The sequence below is a fragment of the Coregonus clupeaformis genome, chromosome 27 (assembly GCF_020615455.1).
Source record: "Coregonus clupeaformis isolate EN_2021a chromosome 27, ASM2061545v1, whole genome shotgun sequence".
In the NCBI taxonomy this organism is placed as follows: domain Eukaryota; kingdom Metazoa; phylum Chordata; class Actinopteri; order Salmoniformes; family Salmonidae; genus Coregonus; species Coregonus clupeaformis.
In genome coordinates this window covers 41132608-41152133 of record NC_059218.1, presented here as the reverse complement: position 1 = coordinate 41152133, position 19526 = coordinate 41132608, and the positions used below count along the sequence as shown (strand labels likewise).

The 19526-nt window shown below is 43.4% G+C and overlaps 1 protein-coding gene across 2 annotated transcripts; it reads left to right on the top strand.

Moving 5' to 3' along the window:
* Positions 1-6565: 6565 nt before the first annotated feature.
* LOC121541388 (nucleolar protein dao-5-like) lies at positions 6566-19242 on the top strand. Of its 2 annotated transcripts, none has more exons than XM_045208212.1 (28): positions 6566-6789; positions 7322-7377; positions 7716-7828; positions 8307-8380; positions 8648-8779; positions 8893-9003; positions 9083-9295; positions 9445-9552; positions 10058-10201; positions 11209-11397; positions 11569-11730; positions 11853-12008; positions 12123-12314; positions 13181-13369; positions 13541-13702; positions 13825-13980; positions 14095-14286; positions 14414-14650; positions 14746-14829; positions 14989-15120; positions 15529-15610; positions 15736-15930; positions 16222-16307; positions 16478-16736; positions 17430-17939; positions 18030-18130; positions 18262-18307; positions 18395-19242. In XM_045208212.1, exons 1-27 carry the CDS (start codon positions 6673-6675, stop codon positions 18286-18288), a joined length of 4179 nt encoding a protein of 1392 aa, XP_045064147.1. In that variant the 5' UTR covers positions 6566-6672; the 3' UTR covers positions 18289-18307; positions 18395-19242. The 2 variants fall into 2 exon arrangements, with proteins under 2 accessions (XP_045064147.1, XP_045064146.1); XM_045208211.1 differs by having other exon boundaries at positions 14381-14650.
* Positions 19243-19526: the final 284 nt, after the last annotated feature.

Below are 19526 nucleotides of genomic sequence, written 5' to 3'. Positions count from 1 at the left end.
TGAGGCTGACGTTTGGCAACTCGAACCTTCAGCTCCCTCCGCAGATTTACTATGGGATTAAGGTCTGGAGACTGGCTAGGCCACTCCAGGACCTTAATGTGCATCTTCTTGAGCCACTCCTTTGTTGCCTTGGCCGTGTGTTTTGGGTCATTGTCATGCTGGAATACCCATCCATGACCCATTTTCAATGCCCTGGCTGAGGGAAGGAGGTTCTCACCCAAGATTTGACGGTACATGGCCCCGTCAATCGTCCCTTTGATGCGGTGAAGTTGTCCTGTCCCCTTAGCAGAAAAACACCCCCAAAGCATAATGTTTCCACCTCCATGTTTGACGGTGGGGATGGTGTTCTTGGGGTCATAGGCAGCATTCCTCCTCCTTCAAACACGGCGAGTTGAGTTGATGCCAAAGAGCTTGATTTTGGTCTCATCTGACCACAACACTTTCACCCAGTTCTACTCAGAATCATTCAGATGTTCATTGGCAAACTTCAGACGGGCCTATACAGTGGGGAAAAAAAGTATTTAGTCAGCCACCAATTGTGCAAGTTCTCCCACTTAAAAAGATGAGAGAGGCCTGTAATTTTCATCATAGGTAAACGTCAACTATGACAGACAAAATGAGGAAAAAAAATCCAGAAAATCACATTGTAGGATTTTTTATGAATTTATTTGCTAATTATGGTGGAAAATAAGTATTTGGTCAATAACAAAAGTTTCTCAATACTTTGTTATATACCCTTTGTTGGCAATGACACAGGTCAAACGTTTTCTGTAAGTCTTCACAAGGTTTTCACACACTGTTGCTGGTATATTGTCCCATTCCTCCATGCAGATCTCCTCTAGAGCAGTGATGTTTTGGGGCTGTCGCTGGGCATCACAGACTTTCAACTCCCTCCAAAGATTTTCTATGGGGTTGAGATCTGGAGACTGGCTAGGCCACTCCAGGACCTTGAAATGCTTCTTACGAAGCCACTCCTTCGTTGCCCAGGCGGTGTGTTTGGGATCATTGTCATGCTGAAAGACCCAGCCACGTTTCATCTTCAATGCCCTTGCTGATGGAAGGAGGTTTTCACTCAAAATCTGACGTTACATGGCCCCATTCATCTTTCCTTTACACGGATCAGTCGTCCTGGTCCCTTTGCAGAAAAACAGCCCCAAAGCATGATGTTTCCACCCCCATGCTTCACAGTAGGTATGGTGTTCTTTGGATGCAACTCAGCATTCTTTGTCCTCCAAACACGACAAGTTGAGTTTTTACCAAAAAGTTATATTTTGGTGTCATCTGACCATATGACATTCTCCCAATCCTCTTCTGGATTATCCAAATGCACTCTAGCAAACTTCAGACGGGCCTGGACATGTACTGGCTTAAGCAGGGGGACACGTCTGGCACTGCAGGATTTGAGCCCCTGGCGGCATAGTGTGTTACTGATGGTAGGCTTTGTTACTTTGGTCCCAGCTCTCTGCAGGTCATTCACTAGGTCCCCCCGTGTGGTTCTGGGATTTTTGCTCACCGTTCTTGTGATCATTTTGACCCCATGGGGTGAGATCTTGCGTGGAGCCCCAGATCGAGGGAGATTATCAGTGGTCTTGTATGTCTTCCATTTCCTAATAATTGCTCCCACAGTTGATTTCTTCAAACCAAGCTGCTTACCTATTGCAGATTCAGTCTTCCCAGCCTGGTGCAGGTCTACAATTTTGTTTCTGGTGTCCTTTGACAGCTCTTTGGTCTTGGCCATAGTGGAGTTTGGAGTGTGACTGTTTGAGGTTGTGGACAGGTGTCTTTTATACTGATAACAAGTTCAAACAGGTGCCATTAATACAGGTAACGAGTGGAGGACAGAGGAGCCTCTTAAAGAAGAAGTTACAGGTCTGTGAGAGCCAGAAATCTTGCTTGTTTGTAGGTGACCAAATACTTATTTTCCACCATAAATTGCAAATAAATTCATTAAAAATCCTACAATGTGATTTTCTGGATTTTTTTCTCTCAATTTGTCTGTCATAGTTGACGTGTACGTATGATGAAAATTACAGGCCTCTCTCATCTTTTTAAGTGGGAGAACTTGCACAATTGGTGGCTGACTAAATACTTTTTTTCCCCACTGTATATGTGCTTTCTTGAGCAGGGGGACCTTGCGGGCGCTGCAGGATTTCAGTCCTTCACGGCGTAGTGTGTTACCAATTGTTTTCTTGGTGACTATGGTCCCAGCTGCCTTGAGATCATTGACAAGATCCTCCCGTGTAGTTCTGGGCTGATTCCTCACCATTCTCATGATCATTGCAACTCCACAATGTGAGATCTTGCATGGAGCCCCAGGCTGAGGGAGATTGACAGTTGTTTTGTGTTTCTTCCATTTGCCAATAATCGCACCAACTGTTGTCACCTTCTCACCAAGCTGCTTGGCGATGGTCTTGTAGCCCATTCCAGCCTTGTGTAGGTCTACAATCTTGTCCCTGACATCCTTGGAGAGCTCTTTGGTCTTGGCCATGGTGGAGAGTTTGGAATCTGATTGATTGATTGCTTCTGTGGACAGGTGTCTTTTATACAGGTAACAAGCTGAGATTAGGAGCACTCCCTTTAAAAGTGTGCTCCTAATCTCAGCTCGTTACCTGTATAAAAGACACCTGGGAGCCAGAAATCTTTCTGATTGAGAGGGGGTCAAATACTTATTTCCCTAAATAAAATGCAAATCAATTTATAACATTTTTGACATGCATTTTTCTGGATTTTTTTGTTGTTATTCTGTCTCTCACTGTTCAAATAAACCTACCATTAAAATTATAGACTGATCATTTATTTGTCAGTGGGCAAACGTACAAAATCAGCAGGGGATCAAATACTTTTTTCCCTCACTGTATGTAGGCTTCAGTCAACCTATAAGTATGCCTATGGTGTGGCTACTTCTGCATTCTAAAGGTTGCAAGATCACTGACCATGCCCCTTAAAGAGCAGAGTCTTGAAACAATGGACACCTCATAATCATTCTATGTGTACATTCATCTAGCAATACCTGATATATCCCATTATAGACTTCATGCTTTAGGATAGGGTGTGGCTTGAAAGAGAAGGTAGACATTAGGTTGATGAAGCATGACACTTACCTGTCCGCTTCAAAGGAACCTGCACTGTTCATACTTGTGTGTTCACATGGAACGTTTCACCCTGTCAAATCAAACACACACCCTAACAAGCTCCTCCCTCTACCCTTTATACCCCCTAGGCTCAATATTACCAGTCCAGTGCAACTACAACGTGCCAAAAGTTCATCCTCTCCACACGCAACAATTCATGCTTTTGCTGCTTCACTGCTCTACCACCACCAAAAAGTGGTCATAGCCCAATGTTTTGTATCAGTGTCAAGAATCCACCAATGTTGCCTGACTAAAATCTATGCCTGCAACTGTTTACTTTATTAACACCTGTTTGCCTAGAATAGAATAACCTCGTTACCAGCCCCATAGCAGAGGAAGGTCTGCTGCAATGGGGTTACCTCCAGTTCCAGTTTTTGACTTGGGCTGCAGCTGGATATTTATGGTACACCTGGGCATTGGGAGAGTGCAGGTTGTTTTACCGCTCTGTAGCGTTCCACCACTGAACACTGCTTTTCTCTCTCCAGTTCATAAGAGCTGCCTTTCTTGGTTCCGTTACTGAGGTAATTGAAACTTGCCGATTGCCTTCTGTCCTCTAAAGTCCCATCCTCCCACACTGAAAAGGAAATAGGTATTTGTAAGGAGACACGACTTTAACAACTTCTAAACTGTACATCTTTGTGAAGGGGAAAATTCCAACAAAAGATAGAGCATGAGAGTTAACTTTACTCAAATTTCTATTGAATTGATGGATTAATTGTCCTCGGTGGTGGGGGGGGTATATGGATACGGACAACAGATTAATGTGCAAACTTCCTCAATGGAGAGCTGCTTTGAGAGGGGGTGTAGTTGTACCGCTTGCAGTAAGCAAGCAGGATGTTAGTCTTTATTAGACTGCAATAATACCAAACCATTCCTACGATTTGTTCGGGCATTAATAAGGTTTCCATGGAACCTTACTTGTCTCTACATTGATTTAAACAGGTTTAAAGACAGAAGTTCCTCTGCAAACCCGTGTAAGATTGTCTTTGCAGGGGGAAAATATTTTCTTCCTTTCTCTTCTCTCCCATCCCTTGGAGCAAAGTAACAGCCAATAGGGGAGTTGGCAATGGGCATTCATTAATTTCCCCTTTACTAGAGTAGGTGGCAGGTAGCCTAGTGGTTAAGAGCATTGGGCTGGTTACCGAAAGGTTGATAGTTTGAATACTTGAGCCGACTAGGTGAAATATCTGTAGATTTGCTCTGGATAACAGCATCTGCTGAATGACTCAAATGTAGAGTTAGCCTTTCACAAGTCTAATTCAGTGGAATAGTTGTTGTCTGATGTTGACTGGTTGAAAAGTGGGTCTTCCAGAGCTGCCTGCCCATTGCAGACATAATCTCCTCCTACTCCAGTCTGGTGTCGCTCCTAAACTGGTCCACAGACCTGACCTCTGGCCTGTCCCTTCTGCTGGACCTATCAGGTAGTAATGTGTATGAAATAATGATAGGAATGTACAAATAAATCAAATGGTCTTTGAGAACCAATATAATTTTTACTGAATGGCATACATTATGCTGACAAATTATAATTAATGTTTGAACATGTTCCTACATTTAATATAACTGTTAAAGTGGCTGGGCTAGACACAGGGCTGCCCAACCCTCTTCCTGCAGATCTACCGTCCTGTAGGTTTTCAGTCCAACCCTAATTTAGCATATCTGATTCAGCTAGTTGAGGTCTTGTTGAGCAGCTAATAAGTACAATCAAGTGTGTTAAATTAGGGTTGGACTGAAAACCCACAGGACTGTAGATCTCCAGGAAGAGGGTTGGGCAGCCCTGGGCTAGAGGAATGAGTAGTTTGCATTGGTGGAAGGGTTAGAGGTTAGAGGTGGAGGGCAACAGGCAAACGTGTCATGTCCCAACACAAGACTATGCCCATGTGGTTAGCAATCACAGTCTTGTGCTCATAGGGATGAACAGGAATAGTCTGTTGTTTGGTTGGGCTGATTTAGGCCATATCTATTCTCTACCAGAGCCAGGAGCAGGATCCAGGTATGACATCAGATTAGAAAATGTGTACTATGTGACTAGTTGTTCTTGTGGGTTTCCTCAGCACAAACTGAAGACAGTGAATGGATTTCTGTGTGGGTTTCTTGTTAATGCAGCACACTTATTTAATATTATACTGACAAATAACTCAAAGTCCATGTAGAGACAGGCTACTTTGTACTGTAACATTATCTCCTCAAGTTTTGAACCTGGCATTTTCAGTCATGTGTTTGACAGCTATTCCAAGAATGTGCTTGTGCCCATTTCACCCCTGATGTGCTTTACATTTTAGTCATTTAGCAGACGCTCTTATCCAGAGCGACTTACAGTTAGAGTGCATACATTTTCAAACTGGCCCGCCGTGGGAAACGAACCCACAACCCTGGCGTTGCAAGCGCCACGCTCTACCAACTGAGCTACAGGGGACTATGCTTTAGTTGCATAGGTGTGTTTGTAATGTCCCCTTTCCTACCCTAACTGACACCAAACATCATGCCATTTTGGTAGAATAATCTGTTTAAGATATTTTCCTATATTCCTTTGCGCAGCCTTTTTTTAGTATAATTTCTGAGAGAGTTAAAGGGTGTTTGCTGCCATCGTGTGGTATGTTGATGAATTGAAAACCAGGAAATAAGCTTATGACGGCACAGTCCTACATTACTCTGCCAACGATCCACGTTCAAAACAACTGGGAACTCGACACTGGGAACTCGGAAATGTCTTCTGGTTTTGGTGTGTTCAAAACAACTGGGAACTCGGAAAAAACGAGCACCAAATGGAAAAATCGATTTGAACGGTCATCCAACTCATAAAATCGGGTATCTTTCTAGAGCTCCGCCTTAACGACCTGAAGATCACTGACGTCATGATTTGATCTCGTATTTTTCCGAGTTCCCAGTTGTTTTGAACGCGGCATGAGTTTACAAATGATGGTTTGAGATCCACATGTGGATTGGGACAAATCAATATGATTGTATCTATTTGGTGGGTCATAAAAATGCCAAAAGGTTTTAGTGGGTGGATCGCAAACCTACGTTTAGTTTGTTATACACATTTAGGAGGTGATCAGACCCTTGTATTGTGTACTGTGTGATGTATTGCTGATTATATTTTAAGAATTTGACTATCAAAGGCAAGGGGGCTGAATCCCCAGGACACATGCCACTCACATGGTTCTGACATCATTGATGACGCTGCGGGTATAAGGCTTTGTTGCTTGTTATAAACATGCATGAGCCTTTATAAAGTCCTATTTTAATCCTTATAATATGTTATGTCTCTCTATGTATGGAATTTTTAAATAATTGTGAGATGATAATAACATATTTTAAGTGGCAATAAGGTAGTGTCAAGTCAGGGGAGAAATGCTGTACCAATTAAAATACTAATGTGCGTTTCACTACATGTCCCATCATGCACATCGAAGGGGGCGTAGTCGCTGTAAGTACATGGCAAATTCCTGCAGACAGTGAGGATGAAGAGCTCTTAATCAGTAGATTAAAGCCCTTTAATTGATTATTTTGATAGTGATTGTCGTTCAACGTTAAAACGATGACTTCAAAGGACCCGAATGCATCAAATAGTGCCTTGCTTTATTTGATTTATCAGCATTTAAAGGAGAATGGTTACCAGAAGGCTGCAAACGTGCTGAAAAAACATGTAACTCAGGTATGTTTTGATACTATCCAACTCTTTTTTTTGTTTGTTTCAACTTCTCATTACACCTATATGAGCACATAGTGTATTTGACCATTTTGAAATGTGTGTGATTATCTCAGATTGAAGTCGTGTAATTCAATATTAGGTGAGATTTTCTTTAATTATGTTAAATATTGTTTCTCTGAATAAACCTACTTTTATACAAATAAGGTTTGCAATCTATTTCCCTTTGAAAGGTGCGTCTTTCTGAATCGCTACCTTGGATTTAGTCATCCATAATTGATGGAGAACATTATGTAACAGTTGAACACACGTTGGGGCCATGAATGGTGGCACTGTACATTTTGTGAAATGCGCACCCTCGTCGTTGTTGCGAAATGGTCTTCGTCTATTTGTTTTTCAAATGAATAAATGTATTTAAAGCGATTGTATATGTATTCAGTTGTTTTTAATACTTTTTGAAGAATGTATAGAGACTTATTTAATATAAAATACTCTACATCATTCTGCCCTATGCATTTATGCTTTTGGTGACCCACAGATAGAAACACCAGAAGAGATCACCTCTTTACATGCCATCTACACAAGTTGGACCAAGTAAGTATAGTATAATATGTCATATTAGTATAGTTTGCCTCAGGCATATATTGTCATTATGCAGTGCATATAAAACATAGTAGTGTACTATGTGCCTGAGGGCAGGTAGTTTAGTGGTTAAGAGCGTTGGGCCAGTAACCGAAAGGTCGCTGGTTTGAATCCCAGAGCCGACTGAGAGAGAAAATATGCGGATGTGCCCTTGAGCAAGGCACTTAACCCTAATTGCTCGTGTAAGTTGCTCTGGATAAGAGCGTCTGCTAAATGACTTAAATGTAAACATGTTATGGCATCTTAAGGTAAATAATTTGTTATGTACTGCTGCTATAACACATTTTCAGGGTCTCAGAAATCGGACAAAATCCGAAACAAGAGCCTGAAGTGGATTCCACCACCCTGAAGAAGATTAAGGCCGATCCATCTACCAAAGAAGATGTGGACTCAAAACCAATTGGTAGGCTACCAAACCTCCTGCCCTACATGAAATTAAATTTTCACAGTGTATCAAATTCACAAACCCTTAATCAACCAAAAAACAACATTCAACTGTTCTACAGAGAACATAGACTTGATACAATAAAACTTTATTGTCCATGTTACGGCGAACAATGAAAATGTGTCTTCTGCTCTGTTCTCAACCCCCCCCCTCTCAGAGGGCACACATAGTTGAGACAAGCACAGGGTCAAACTACAGGGGCCAAGCTGCCCAACGGTAGGGGAATGTCTTTAGGATGTGAACCCAGCAGCCCTTCAGTTGACAGATAAATTCCCCCCTTTATCCAGCACCCTGACCCAGGAATCGAACCGGCCACCCTTCGGCTACAGGTCCAACTCCTTAGCTGCTGGGCTACCTACCGCCCCATCTGGCATTCATAGCTGCACATGATCAACCATGTAAAATCAGCTTTCTTCATGACTCTGCTGTTTTTCAGATCCTCTACCTCCAGCTCCTCACACACCCCAGGCTGCAACCCCAGAGAATGAGGAGCTGGTCCCACAGGATGAGGTGGGTAGATAGAGGAGGAGCTGTGGTTTGGGTCGGGCCTTGGCACCAGCGCTATATATATATATATATATATATGTGGTGTAGAGATTTATGTCAAGACAATACATCCTTTTGGGAACTTGAATAGGTTTGGATTAGCAAATTGAACATTGTTACATTTTTCCAGGACAGTTAATACAATCATAACACAGATATTATACAGTATTTATCATGATTTAGCTCCATTTGATATAGTTGCTGACTACTGACATTCCGATTCCATTATAGAAGTTGTCATCTACTCCAGTCAGTAACGGGACAGTGGAAACATCAGCGCCTGTCCCAGCGGTCACCCCTTTAAAACCAGCAGAGAGCTCAGACAGTGACTCTGAGAGCGAAGAGGAGATTCCCTTCACACAGGTGAAACATGCTGTTCCATTTGGAGGACAAAGACTTTCTTGATAAGTGAGGTATATACAGTATATGAAATTGACGGTGCATCCCATGTGTCTGAATGCTTACCTCTCTTCCAGGGAGCTACTGTCTCCCCAAAGGCCTCTTCAGCTGTCCCTACCACCACGCCCTCAAAACCTGCAGACAGTGACAGCCAATCAGACAGTGAGAATGAGATTCCTCCATCACAGGTGAGGGGTCTTACGACAATTGTGTTATAACTACAATCAGTGAAATTCCGATTTTTTAAAGTGTTTGTGTGTGTTTCAGACTGTTGTCACTCCCAGTAAGGCCTCAGCTCCCAGTAAGACTCCAGCCACCCCTACAGCTCCCAGTAAGATTCCAGCCACCCCCACAGCTCCCAGTAAGACTCCAGCCACCCCTACAGCTCCCAGTAAGACTCCAGCCACCCCTACAGCTCCCAGTACAGCAGAGAGTTCAGACAGTGATGACTCAGACAGTGAAGAGGAGGTCACTGTCAAGGTATGTCACACCTGAATCGGTAGAAATGAAATTAATTTCAGCTAAATTATTGGACTGGTAATGTTTACTCTTAGGTAATACCATGGTTATTCAACAACGCCTGACTGCCATGCATTTGTCTTTCCATCTTCTCTGCTCTGTGTTTTTAGAAACTAACATCTAAAGCTGCTCCCAAGACTCCTGCTGTAGGGAAGAAAGCACAGAGCTCTGACAGCGACAGCTCCGACTCAGACAGTGAGGAGGAGCCTACTAAAAAGGTGAATCCTAATGATACCTGGCTACAGTATGCTCTCACACAAATGTAAGCTTGTGTCTGAAATATATTCAATCACATACAAGCTGGTCGATCATATAATTTAAAAACCTCGGACCACAATGATCGGTGACTTCCTGAACTTCCTTTGACCCATTGTACTGTATTTTTTTATGAATCAACTTAAACAGTAGAGATACACCGACAAACATATCTGTCGTCCAGTCACTGTAATGATGTGTGTAGACATTGGCATATATATTATTATAGTCCTCTAAATCCACAGCTAACTCCCCTGTGGACAGTTATTTTTTTTGTCAGGGCTGTACTGCTCCTCTGTCTTTGTGCTGAAGCAGTGATCCATGGTCCTGTAACTCTGTTTGGACAGGGTCAATCCCCTTGGCTCTAGCCTGACGAGCTCTACAGTGGCGCTCAGCTCCGAGTGATTGTCTGTGACACCGTCCAGGAAACATGGTTCTCATGCCATGCTTCATTTGTCTCTGTTCCAGAACCCTGTGGCAACACCCAAAAAAGCCAAGCCTGTGGCTGCAACTCTGGTCAAGGCAGACGCAGTGAAATGCACCCCTGTTAAAAAACCAACAGACAGCTCAGAAAGTGACAGTGATGACACTGAGGAGGAGGTTCCTGTAAAGGTAGGTCACAACTGACTAATATCATGCTACCCTGTCCTATAGCAAGTTATTTTGCTTGAAGAGCTTGATATCATTAAAGAAAGCACAGAGCTCTGACAGCGACAGCTCCGACTCAGACAGTGACGATGAGTTAACTGTAAAGGTAAGTCAAACCTGAGAAATACACTGAACAAAAATATAAACGCAACATGTAAAGTGTTGGTCCCATGTTTCATGAGCTGAAAAATAATTCCTCTAAATGTTCCATACGCACAAAAAGCTTATTTCTCTCAAATTTTGTTCACAAATTTGTTTATATATGATAGTGAGCATTTCTCCTTTGTCAAGATAATCCATCCACCTGACAGGTGTGGCATATCAAGAAGCTGATTAAACAGCATGCTCATTACACAGGTGCAACTTGTGCTGGGGACAATAAAAGGCCACTTTAAAATGTGCAGTTTTGTCACAAAACACAATGCCACAGATGTCTCAAGTTTTGAGGGAGCGTGCAATTGGCATGCTGACTGCAGGAATGTCCACCAGAGCTGTTGCCAGATAATTTAATGTTCATTTCTCTACCATAAGCTGCCTCCAACGTCATTTTAGAGAATTTGGCTGTACGTCCATCCGGACTGACAAACCGCAGAACACTTGTAACCACGCCAGCCCAGGACCTCCACATCCGGTGCTGAGGAGTATTTCTGTCTGTAATAAAGCCCTTTTGTGGGGAAAAACTCATTTTGATTGGCTGGACCTGGCTCCCCAGTGGTTGGGCCTGGCTGCCAAGTGGGTGGGCCTATGCCCTCCAAGACCCACCCATGGCTGCGCCCCTGCCCAGTCATGTGAAATCCATAGATTAGGGCCTAATTTATTTATTTTAATTGATGGATGTCTTTCTATGAAGTGTAAGTCAGTAAAATCTTTGAAATTGTTGCATGTTGCGTTCATATTTCTGTTCAGTATAGTAATTAAACCATTTCTCCTTGTCACTAATAAAAATGCCTTTATATAATTATTTGTTTCAGAAATCAGCACAGACACCGAAAGCTGCTCCTGTGAAACCAGCCAAGCCGAGCCCAGCAGCCCCAGTGAAGCCCAGTGTAGTCACCCCCAGTCAGGCTAAAGCTGCTCCCAAGACTCCTGCTGTAGGGAAGAAAGCACAGAGCTCTGACAGCGACAGCTCCGACTCAGACAATGAAGAGGAGGCTCCTAAGGTTAGTAAAATAATCCTACTATATAGATTGCAACCCGTCCCATTTACTGTACAACGCACAACATTATCTACTGTAGCTCAATGATGACATAGGAACTGCAGTAGACCATAGACACCAGAAGTCATTACTGCTGTGATAGTCTCCAGCGCTGCATTTGCTCTCTCCCCTCAGAAAGTGACACCTAAGACCAAGCCGGGGGCAGCTGCTCCACTTAAGGCTGTAGCAGTGAAAACACCAGAACCAGTGAAGTCCAGCAAACCAGCTATCACTCCCTCAAAACCAGCAGAGAGCTCAGACAGTGACAGCAGTGAGGATGACATTCATCTCACACAGGTTAAAGAATACTCTTGCACTATTAGAATGTGCAAACAGCATTTTTCAGTGGAATCATGTCTCGAAAATGTACAACTTTAATGTTGTTTATTGACACTGGTCTGTGTGGATTTGTGTTTCAGACTCCTGCTAAAGTCATAAAGGCAGCTCCCAGTAAGATTCCAGCCACCCCTACAGCTCCCAGTAAGGCCTCAGCTCCCAGTAAGACTCCAGCCACCCCTACAGCAGAGAGTTCAGACAGTGACGACTCAGACACTGAAGAGGAGGTTACTGTCAAGGTATGTCACACATGAGAAGTAGTCATTAAACCACTTCTCCTTGTCACTAAGAAAAACTAATATTGAGTTGGTTTTATTCCTGATATATTACCTTGATATAATTATTTGTTTCAGAAACCTGCACTGACACCCAAAGCTGCTCCTGTGAAACCAGCCAAGCCGAGCCCAGCAGCCCCAGTGAAGCCCAGTGTAGTCACCCCCAGTCAGGCTAAAGCTGCTCCCAAGACTCCTGCTGCAGGGAAGAAAGCACAGAGCTCTGACAGCGACAGCTCCGACTCAGACAGTGACGATGAGTTAACTGTAAAGGTAAGTCAAACCTGAGAAATACACTGAACAAAAATATAAACGCAACATGTAAAGTGTTGGTCCCATGTTTCATGAGCTGAAAAATAATTCCTCTAAATGTTCCATACGCACAAAAAGCTTATTTCTCTCAAATTTTGTTCACAAATTTGTTTATATATGATAGTGAGCATTTCTCCTTTGTCAAGATAATCCATCCACCTGACAGGTGTGGCATATCAAGAAGCTGATTAAACAGCATGCTCATTACACAGGTGCAACTTGTGCTGGGGACAATAAAAGGCCACTTTAAAATGTGCAGTTTTGTCACACAACACAATGCCACAGATGTCTCAAGTTTTGAGGGAGCGTGCAATTGGCATGCTGACTGCAGGAATGTCCACCAGAGCTGTTGCCAGATAATTTAATGTTCATTTCTCTACCATAAGCTGCCTCCAACGTCATTTTAGAGAATTTGGCTGTACGTCCATCCGGACTGACAAACCGCAGAACACTTGTAACCACGCCAGCCCAGGACCTCCACATCCGGTGCTGAGGAGTATTTCTGTCTGTAATAAAGCCCTTTTTGTGGGGAAAAACTCATTTTGATTGGCTGGACCTGGCTCCCCAGTGGTTGGGCCTGGCTGCCAAGTGGGTGGGCCTATGCCCTCCAAGACCCACCCATGGCTGCGCCCCTGCCCAGTCATGTGAAATCCATAGATTAGGGCCTAATTTATTTATTTTAATTGATGGATGTCTTTCTATGAAGTGTAAGTCAGTAAAATCTTTGAAATTGTTGCATGTTGCGTTCATATTTCTGTTCAGTATAGTAATTAAACCATTTCTCCTTGTCACTAATAAAAATGCCTTTATATAATTTTTTGTTTCAGAAATCAGCACAGACACCGAAAGCTGCTCCTGTGAAACCAGCCAAGCCGAGCCCAGCAGCCCCAGTGAAGCCCAGTGTAGTCACCCCCAGTCAGGCTAAAGCTGCTCCCAAGACTCCTGCTGTAGGAAAGAAAGCACAGAGCTCTGACAGCGACAGCTCCGACTCAGACAGTGAGGAGGAGGCTCCTAAGGTTAGTAAAATAATCCTACTATATAGATTGCAACCCGTCCCATTTACTGTACAACGCACAACATTATCTACTGTAGCTCAATGATGACATAGGAACTGCAGTAGACCATAGACACCAGAAGTCATTACTGCTGTGATAGTCTCCAGCGCTGCATTTGCTCTCTCCCCTCAGAAAGTGACACCTAAGACCAAGCCGGGGGCAGCTGCTCCACTTAAGGCTGTAGCAGTGAAAACACCAGAACCAGTGAAGTCCAGCAAACCAGCTATCACTCCCTCAAAACCAGCAGAGAGCTCAGACAGTGACAGCAGTGAGGATGACATTCATCTCACACAGGTTAAAGAATACTCTTGCACTATTAGAATGTGCAAACAGCATTTTTCAGTGGAATCATGTCTCGAAAATGTACAACTTTAATGTTGTTTATTGACACTGGTCTGTGTGGATTTGTGTTTCAGACTCCTGCTAAAGTCATAAAGGCAGCTCCCAGTAAGATTCCAGCCACCCCTACAGCTCCCAGTAAGGCCTCAGCTCCCAGTAAGACTCCAGCCACCCCTACAGCAGAGAGTTCAGACAGTGACGACTCAGACATTGAAGAGGAGGTTACTGTCAAGGTATGTCACACATGAGAAGTAGTCATTAAACCACTTCTCCTTGTCACTAAGAAAAACTAATATTGAGTTGGTTTTATTCCTGATATAATACCTTGATATAATTATTTGTTTCAGAAACCTGCACTGACACCCAAAGCTGCTCCTGTGAAACCAGCCAAGCCGAGCCCAGCAGCCCCAGTGAAGCCCAGTGTAGTCACCCCCAGTCAGGCTAAAGCTGCTCCCAAGACTCCTGCTGTAGGAAAGAAAGCACAGAGCTCTGACAGCGACAGCTCCGACTCAGACAGTGAGGAGGAGGCTCCTATAAAGGTCTGTATCATATGCCAGAAAAATAGGATTTGATATATCCATGTGTTAATCCTGTGATAATACTGATGAATAATAAATTGGTGTATACTCCTAGAACTTTCTTAAACCTGAATCTACTACCAAGCAGAAAACCACCCCAACCTCAACCCCAAGCAAGGCCAAAGCCACTCCTAAGGCCCCAGCAGCAGCTGCTAAGATGGAGAGTGACAGCTCAGACAGTGAGGAAGAGGCTCCAGCCAAGCACGCCCCTGCCAAGCCCACTCCCAGCCCGGCTAAAACCACACCCAAGGCCCCTGCTGCAGCTAAGAAGGGCGACAGCTCGGACAGTGACACGTCTGACACTGATGAGGGCAAGCCAGCTCAAGTAAGTCACATGTTATTAATCTGTTGTAAATCTGGTGATGTTTTGGTGTCTGTGGTTTTACCTACATTCTGTTTGTTTGTTTTTTGTTTCTACAGAAAGTCATTGCTGCCTCCATAGCCCAAGTTTCAACTCCAGTACAGGAGGATTCCTCCGACAGTGAGGATGAAGAAAAACCATCGGTCAGTCTCATAGCCCATCAAATTAAACTGATAATTACAGTGCATAACAAAGTGAAAATGTTTGGCAATGGCATTTATTAGCATATAAACGTCAACTTGCATAGATTATATTGACCTTTGTAGTTTATCTGTGCTTATGAATCTGACGTATGTGACCAGAAACTGGAATGCACACCATCTGAGAAAGATGACACCGCGGCTCCTACATCAGAAGAGACAGCTGTCACTCAAACCCAGGCCACGCCTCCTGCTGGCAAGGAGGAAGGTGCAGAGGAACACAGTCCAGCAGAGGTACATACATTTACATTTACATTTTAGTCATTTAGCAGACGCTCTTATCCAGAGCGACTTACAGGAGCAATTAGGGTTAAGTGCCTTGCTCAAGGGCACATCGACAGATTTTTCACCTAGTCGGCTTGGGGATTAGTACGGTACGGGTGATGTAGGGATGTCATGGAACACAGTCCAGCAGGGGTACGTACGGTACGGGTGATGTAGGGATGTCATGGAACACAGTCCAGCAGGGGTACATACGGTACGGGTGATGTAGGGATGTCATGGAACACAGTCCAGCAGGGGTACGTACGGTACGGGTGATGTAGGGATGTCATGGACATTCTTTCTGGAGTGCTAATTGTTCATTTTTCCACCAACATCATATGGGTTCCCTATTAATATTTGCACTTCATGCCTTCACAGAAAGTTGAAACCGTTCCAGTCATACCTACAACTGAAGCAGCAGCTGAGGATCCAACCGATATTGAAGGATCTCCTCCTGAAGGTACACCAGCCCAGACCTCACTCTGACGTGTGCTGTTTTCTGGTGTTGTCCGTTTTGCTTGGTGTAGTTGCATTTGGTTAGTTCTGTGTCTGTGGCTATCTATGACCACATCCTTTCCATGACAGTCCCTGAGGTGGACACACCCCCTGCTTCTGGGCCAGAGAGTGCAAAGGAGGAGGAGGCCCCAGAGAGTCCCCAGAAGATCCTAAAGACAGACTCTACTTCAGAGAAGCCCAAGACAGAGGATCAGATAGTGACCTCTACAACATCAGAGGACAAGAGTGACACCCCTGAACTCCCGTCAGAAGCCCCTGCTACTGGTAAGACCAGCCATTCCTCCCCACCTGGTCTAGAAGAACCATACGTGGACTCCACTGACAACCTGGATCAGTTTATAGCTAGAAAAGGTACAGACCACACATCATAATACAGTATCTAGCTTAACAAATGACAGGAACATAAGCTAAGTAAAAATGAGTGTTCGCAGAGAGAGAGAGGACAGTAGAAACACAGTTCAGAAAGTTTGGGATAGAAAATATAGATATTACTTACCATAACTGGAAGAGGGAGAACAACAAGTCAATTACCAGTCTTATGACATGTATCTTTAGCTGCCGAGATCGGAACTGCTGTAGAAGAGGAATCAAAGGAGTGTGTTGACACAATTATCCCCAATTCAGCATCTGAAGACTTGGAGGTAAGTAAAGGTATAAAGGATGTAACAGTGTGTGTCTGTCTGTGAGACACCCTGTGCACCGCTGATATGAAATGATAAATTAAAGTGAAAAAATGCTTTGATTGAAGGTTTTGTTTTTGATCTAAACAATATTATTTTGTTGTTGCTGCTCTATTTCCATCACCATGTAGCCTGAAAAAGTGACCATTGAGCCAGTTGTTGAGACGACCCCCACAGAGACAGAGGAACCACCCACAGAGGAGCCAACCAATGATACCCCAACACCTGGATCAAAGAGGAAGAGGAGTAAAGAGACAACCGACACAACTCCCAAGAAGAAGAAGAAGAAGAAGAAGAAAGGAGAGGTTGAGGAGAATGGGCAACCTGCAGTAAAGGAGGATGGTGACGAGTCCAGTCTGGACACCAAGTGGTTGGAGCTGACTCCATCAGGTACACTATCCAGAGCTCTCAAACCTTGTTCCTGAAGAGCTACCCTCCTGTAGGTTTTAACTCCCAACCCTGTTCCTGGAGAGCTACCCTCCTGTAGGTTTTAACTCCAACCCTGTTCCTGGAGAGCTACCGTCCTGTAGGTTTTAACTCCAACCCTTGTTCCTGAAGAGCTACCCTCCTGTAGGTTTTAACTCCAACCCTGTTCCTGGAGAGCTACCGTCCTGTAGGTTTTAACTCCAACCCTGTTCCTGGAGAGCTACCCTCCTGTAGGTTTTAACTCCAACCCTGTTCCTGGAGAGCTACCCTCCTGTAGGTTTTAACTCCAACCCTGTTCCTGGAGAGCTACTGTACTGTAGGTTTTAACTATAACCCTAATGTAGCACATCTGATTCTAATAATTAGCTGGTTGATAAGCTGAATCAGGTTAGTTACAAATGGGGTTGGAGCAAAAACCTACAGGAGGGTAGATCTCCAGGAACAGGGTTGGAGAGCCCTGAGAGAAAGAGAGGCACAAGAGAAAGCTAATGATCCTTAGACCTGGACCAGAAACATCCCTTAGCCACTGCTAGGCCAAGGGTAGGACTAGGGGTTGCCTTTTATTACCTGCTAAATAACGGAATGTAACCGTCATTACTCCTGTAACCCTCATCTATAGTCAACATTTCTGTTACATTGATTATCTCCATTTTACAGATGATTCCAAGGTGGACGCCAACCTGGCTACAGAGTCTGGCTCCACCACTCTTGTTCTGTCAGCAAAGTCCCTCAAGAAAAAGAAAAGAAAGAGGGCGAAGAAAAGGGGGACGAAGGTCGTGAGGGAGTCACTGGAAGAAGAGACCGACGCCCCCCCCAAAAACAAAAGAGCAAAAAAGAGCATGAAAAATACAGCAGCCACCCTGACACCAGCAGCTAACAGCCAGGCTAAGGAAACTCCAAAGACCACAGCTGCTAAGAGGCCTCTTCCCCCTACCCCTGAGCCGGAAGAGTTAAAGACTCCCAAAAATAAGAAAAAGAAAGTCACAGAGAAAGGGAGTGCTGTGAAGGAAAATACAACTCCAGTCATTGAAAAGAAGAAGAAGAAGAAGAAGAAGAAGAAGAAGAAGGAGAAGAAGGAGGCTGCTAAAGCTGAAAACACTGTGAAAGACTCTGAAATCTCAACTCCTGAACCGAGCCTTACACCAGAGACAACAAAAAACAGAAAGAGTAAGTGCACTGTGTTACAAATATGCAAGGTTGCTTCTCTAAGTATTAAGTTAATTTTTTGTGTGTTTCCATTATGATTGGGTTCTACAGAGAAAAACAAGCTGACAGAGAAAAAGGATAAAATTACAAATTCATTGAAAACACCTGTAAAAGCATCAACAGGACCTGTGCCTAACACAGAAGTGACTAAGGTATGGGACAGAAATACTTGCAATCTGGGGCATAGGTGCATATCAATAGAAAATGATGAATTATGCAAATAGTGTTATTTGGATGCATAATATAGTTATAATAGCACTGATATTTCTTTTCTTTTTTTAAGAAAAAGAAGTCCTCCAAAAATAAATAGTCCAATGGTGAAATTTCAGGTACATATACATCATATATTGTCATTTTCCCAAAGCCCAAAATGAGTTACATAAATCATTTCTCAAAGCTAATATGTTTCTTTGCAGGAGATGGTGGACATCATATCCAGGGAATGGAGTGGAGCTGCTGACGTCTGAATCAAAGGACCACCTCGATCACACTGGTGCCTGAGGTTTCAACCAAAAGAAGGGGAAACTGGAGTTCTGGCCTGTACATGTACTTAAGGTTCTACACATGTATTTTAGGGAACATCTGTATTGTGTTACTAACAACAAAATCTACCTTTTAACCATATTCTATAAGCTTGCTAAACCAGGCATGTATTGACATGAAAAAGGCAAAATACTCATACCATCCTATTTGAAGTGTTGAATAAACTGGGTACAGTAAGGGCACAGTAACACATTTGCATAGCCTGATGGCTTGTAAACCCATCTTCTGTGTATTTGCCAAGTCTTTGCTAATGATAAAACAATCGTTATCGTTAGGTATTAATATATGCTTGGTCTAGCGTGGCTGTCTAGATAATGTTGTAGGGTGTAGTACCTTTGCATGTTGTGGGTTTTATTTTCTGTTCTTTAAGCTGTGAACACTTCCACATAATTTTCTGTGGAAGGTAAGGGATTCTTAGGACTCATATGGGGAACACTTGTAGCTAATGTCACTCCAAATACTGTACTATGCACCTCACAAATCCTATTGCTGAGCCCACAGCCTTGTGTTTTAGCACTTATTTTAGACCCATACACCTATGCAGAGGAAGGTTCTGGGGGACCGGAGGAGGATAGATGATCTGACTGACTGGTCAGAGAATTTGCTGAATTCAATGTTTACAAACCAGTATTTCTGTCACATTCTTGTGAAAACAATTTGAACTTTTCTTCCGTTTGTCATTTCTGATTGTTCATAGTTAAATAAAAATGATCTCAATCTGGTTTCTTTATTCATAAAAGCTTATTATGAAAGTGTGAATTTCTATAGCATGAAATATAAAATGATATTGTTGTCAGCCACTTGTGTATGAACCTTTCAGTCCAATGCTGATAGGCTGGTCAATTCTCTCAGACAGACCATGATTGGGTACATTGAACAGTGCTAACCTTCTGTGAGTTTGACCTTTTTTTTTCTTCACAAAATTGACTTACCAATATCTGCACTTCTACTAGCTTCACATGCCTATGAATGGAAAGTAGTTCATATGAACACAAACTACGAACA

What these genes read in the sequence shown, in the direction of transcription:
- LOC121541388 (XM_045208211.1), top strand. Translation starts at nt 6,673, where the DNA reads ATGACTTCAAAGGACCCGAATGCATCAAATAGTGCCTTGCTTTATTTG. An exon ending in TGTGGACTCAAAACCAATTG is followed by an intron (nt 7,829 to 8,306) that starts GTAGGCTACCAA and finishes GCTGTTTTTCAG; the next exon opens with ATCCTCTACCTCCAGCTCCT. An exon ending in AGCTGGTCCCACAGGATGAG is followed by an intron (nt 8,381 to 8,647) that starts GTGGGTAGATAG and finishes ATTCCATTATAG; the next exon opens with AAGTTGTCATCTACTCCAGT.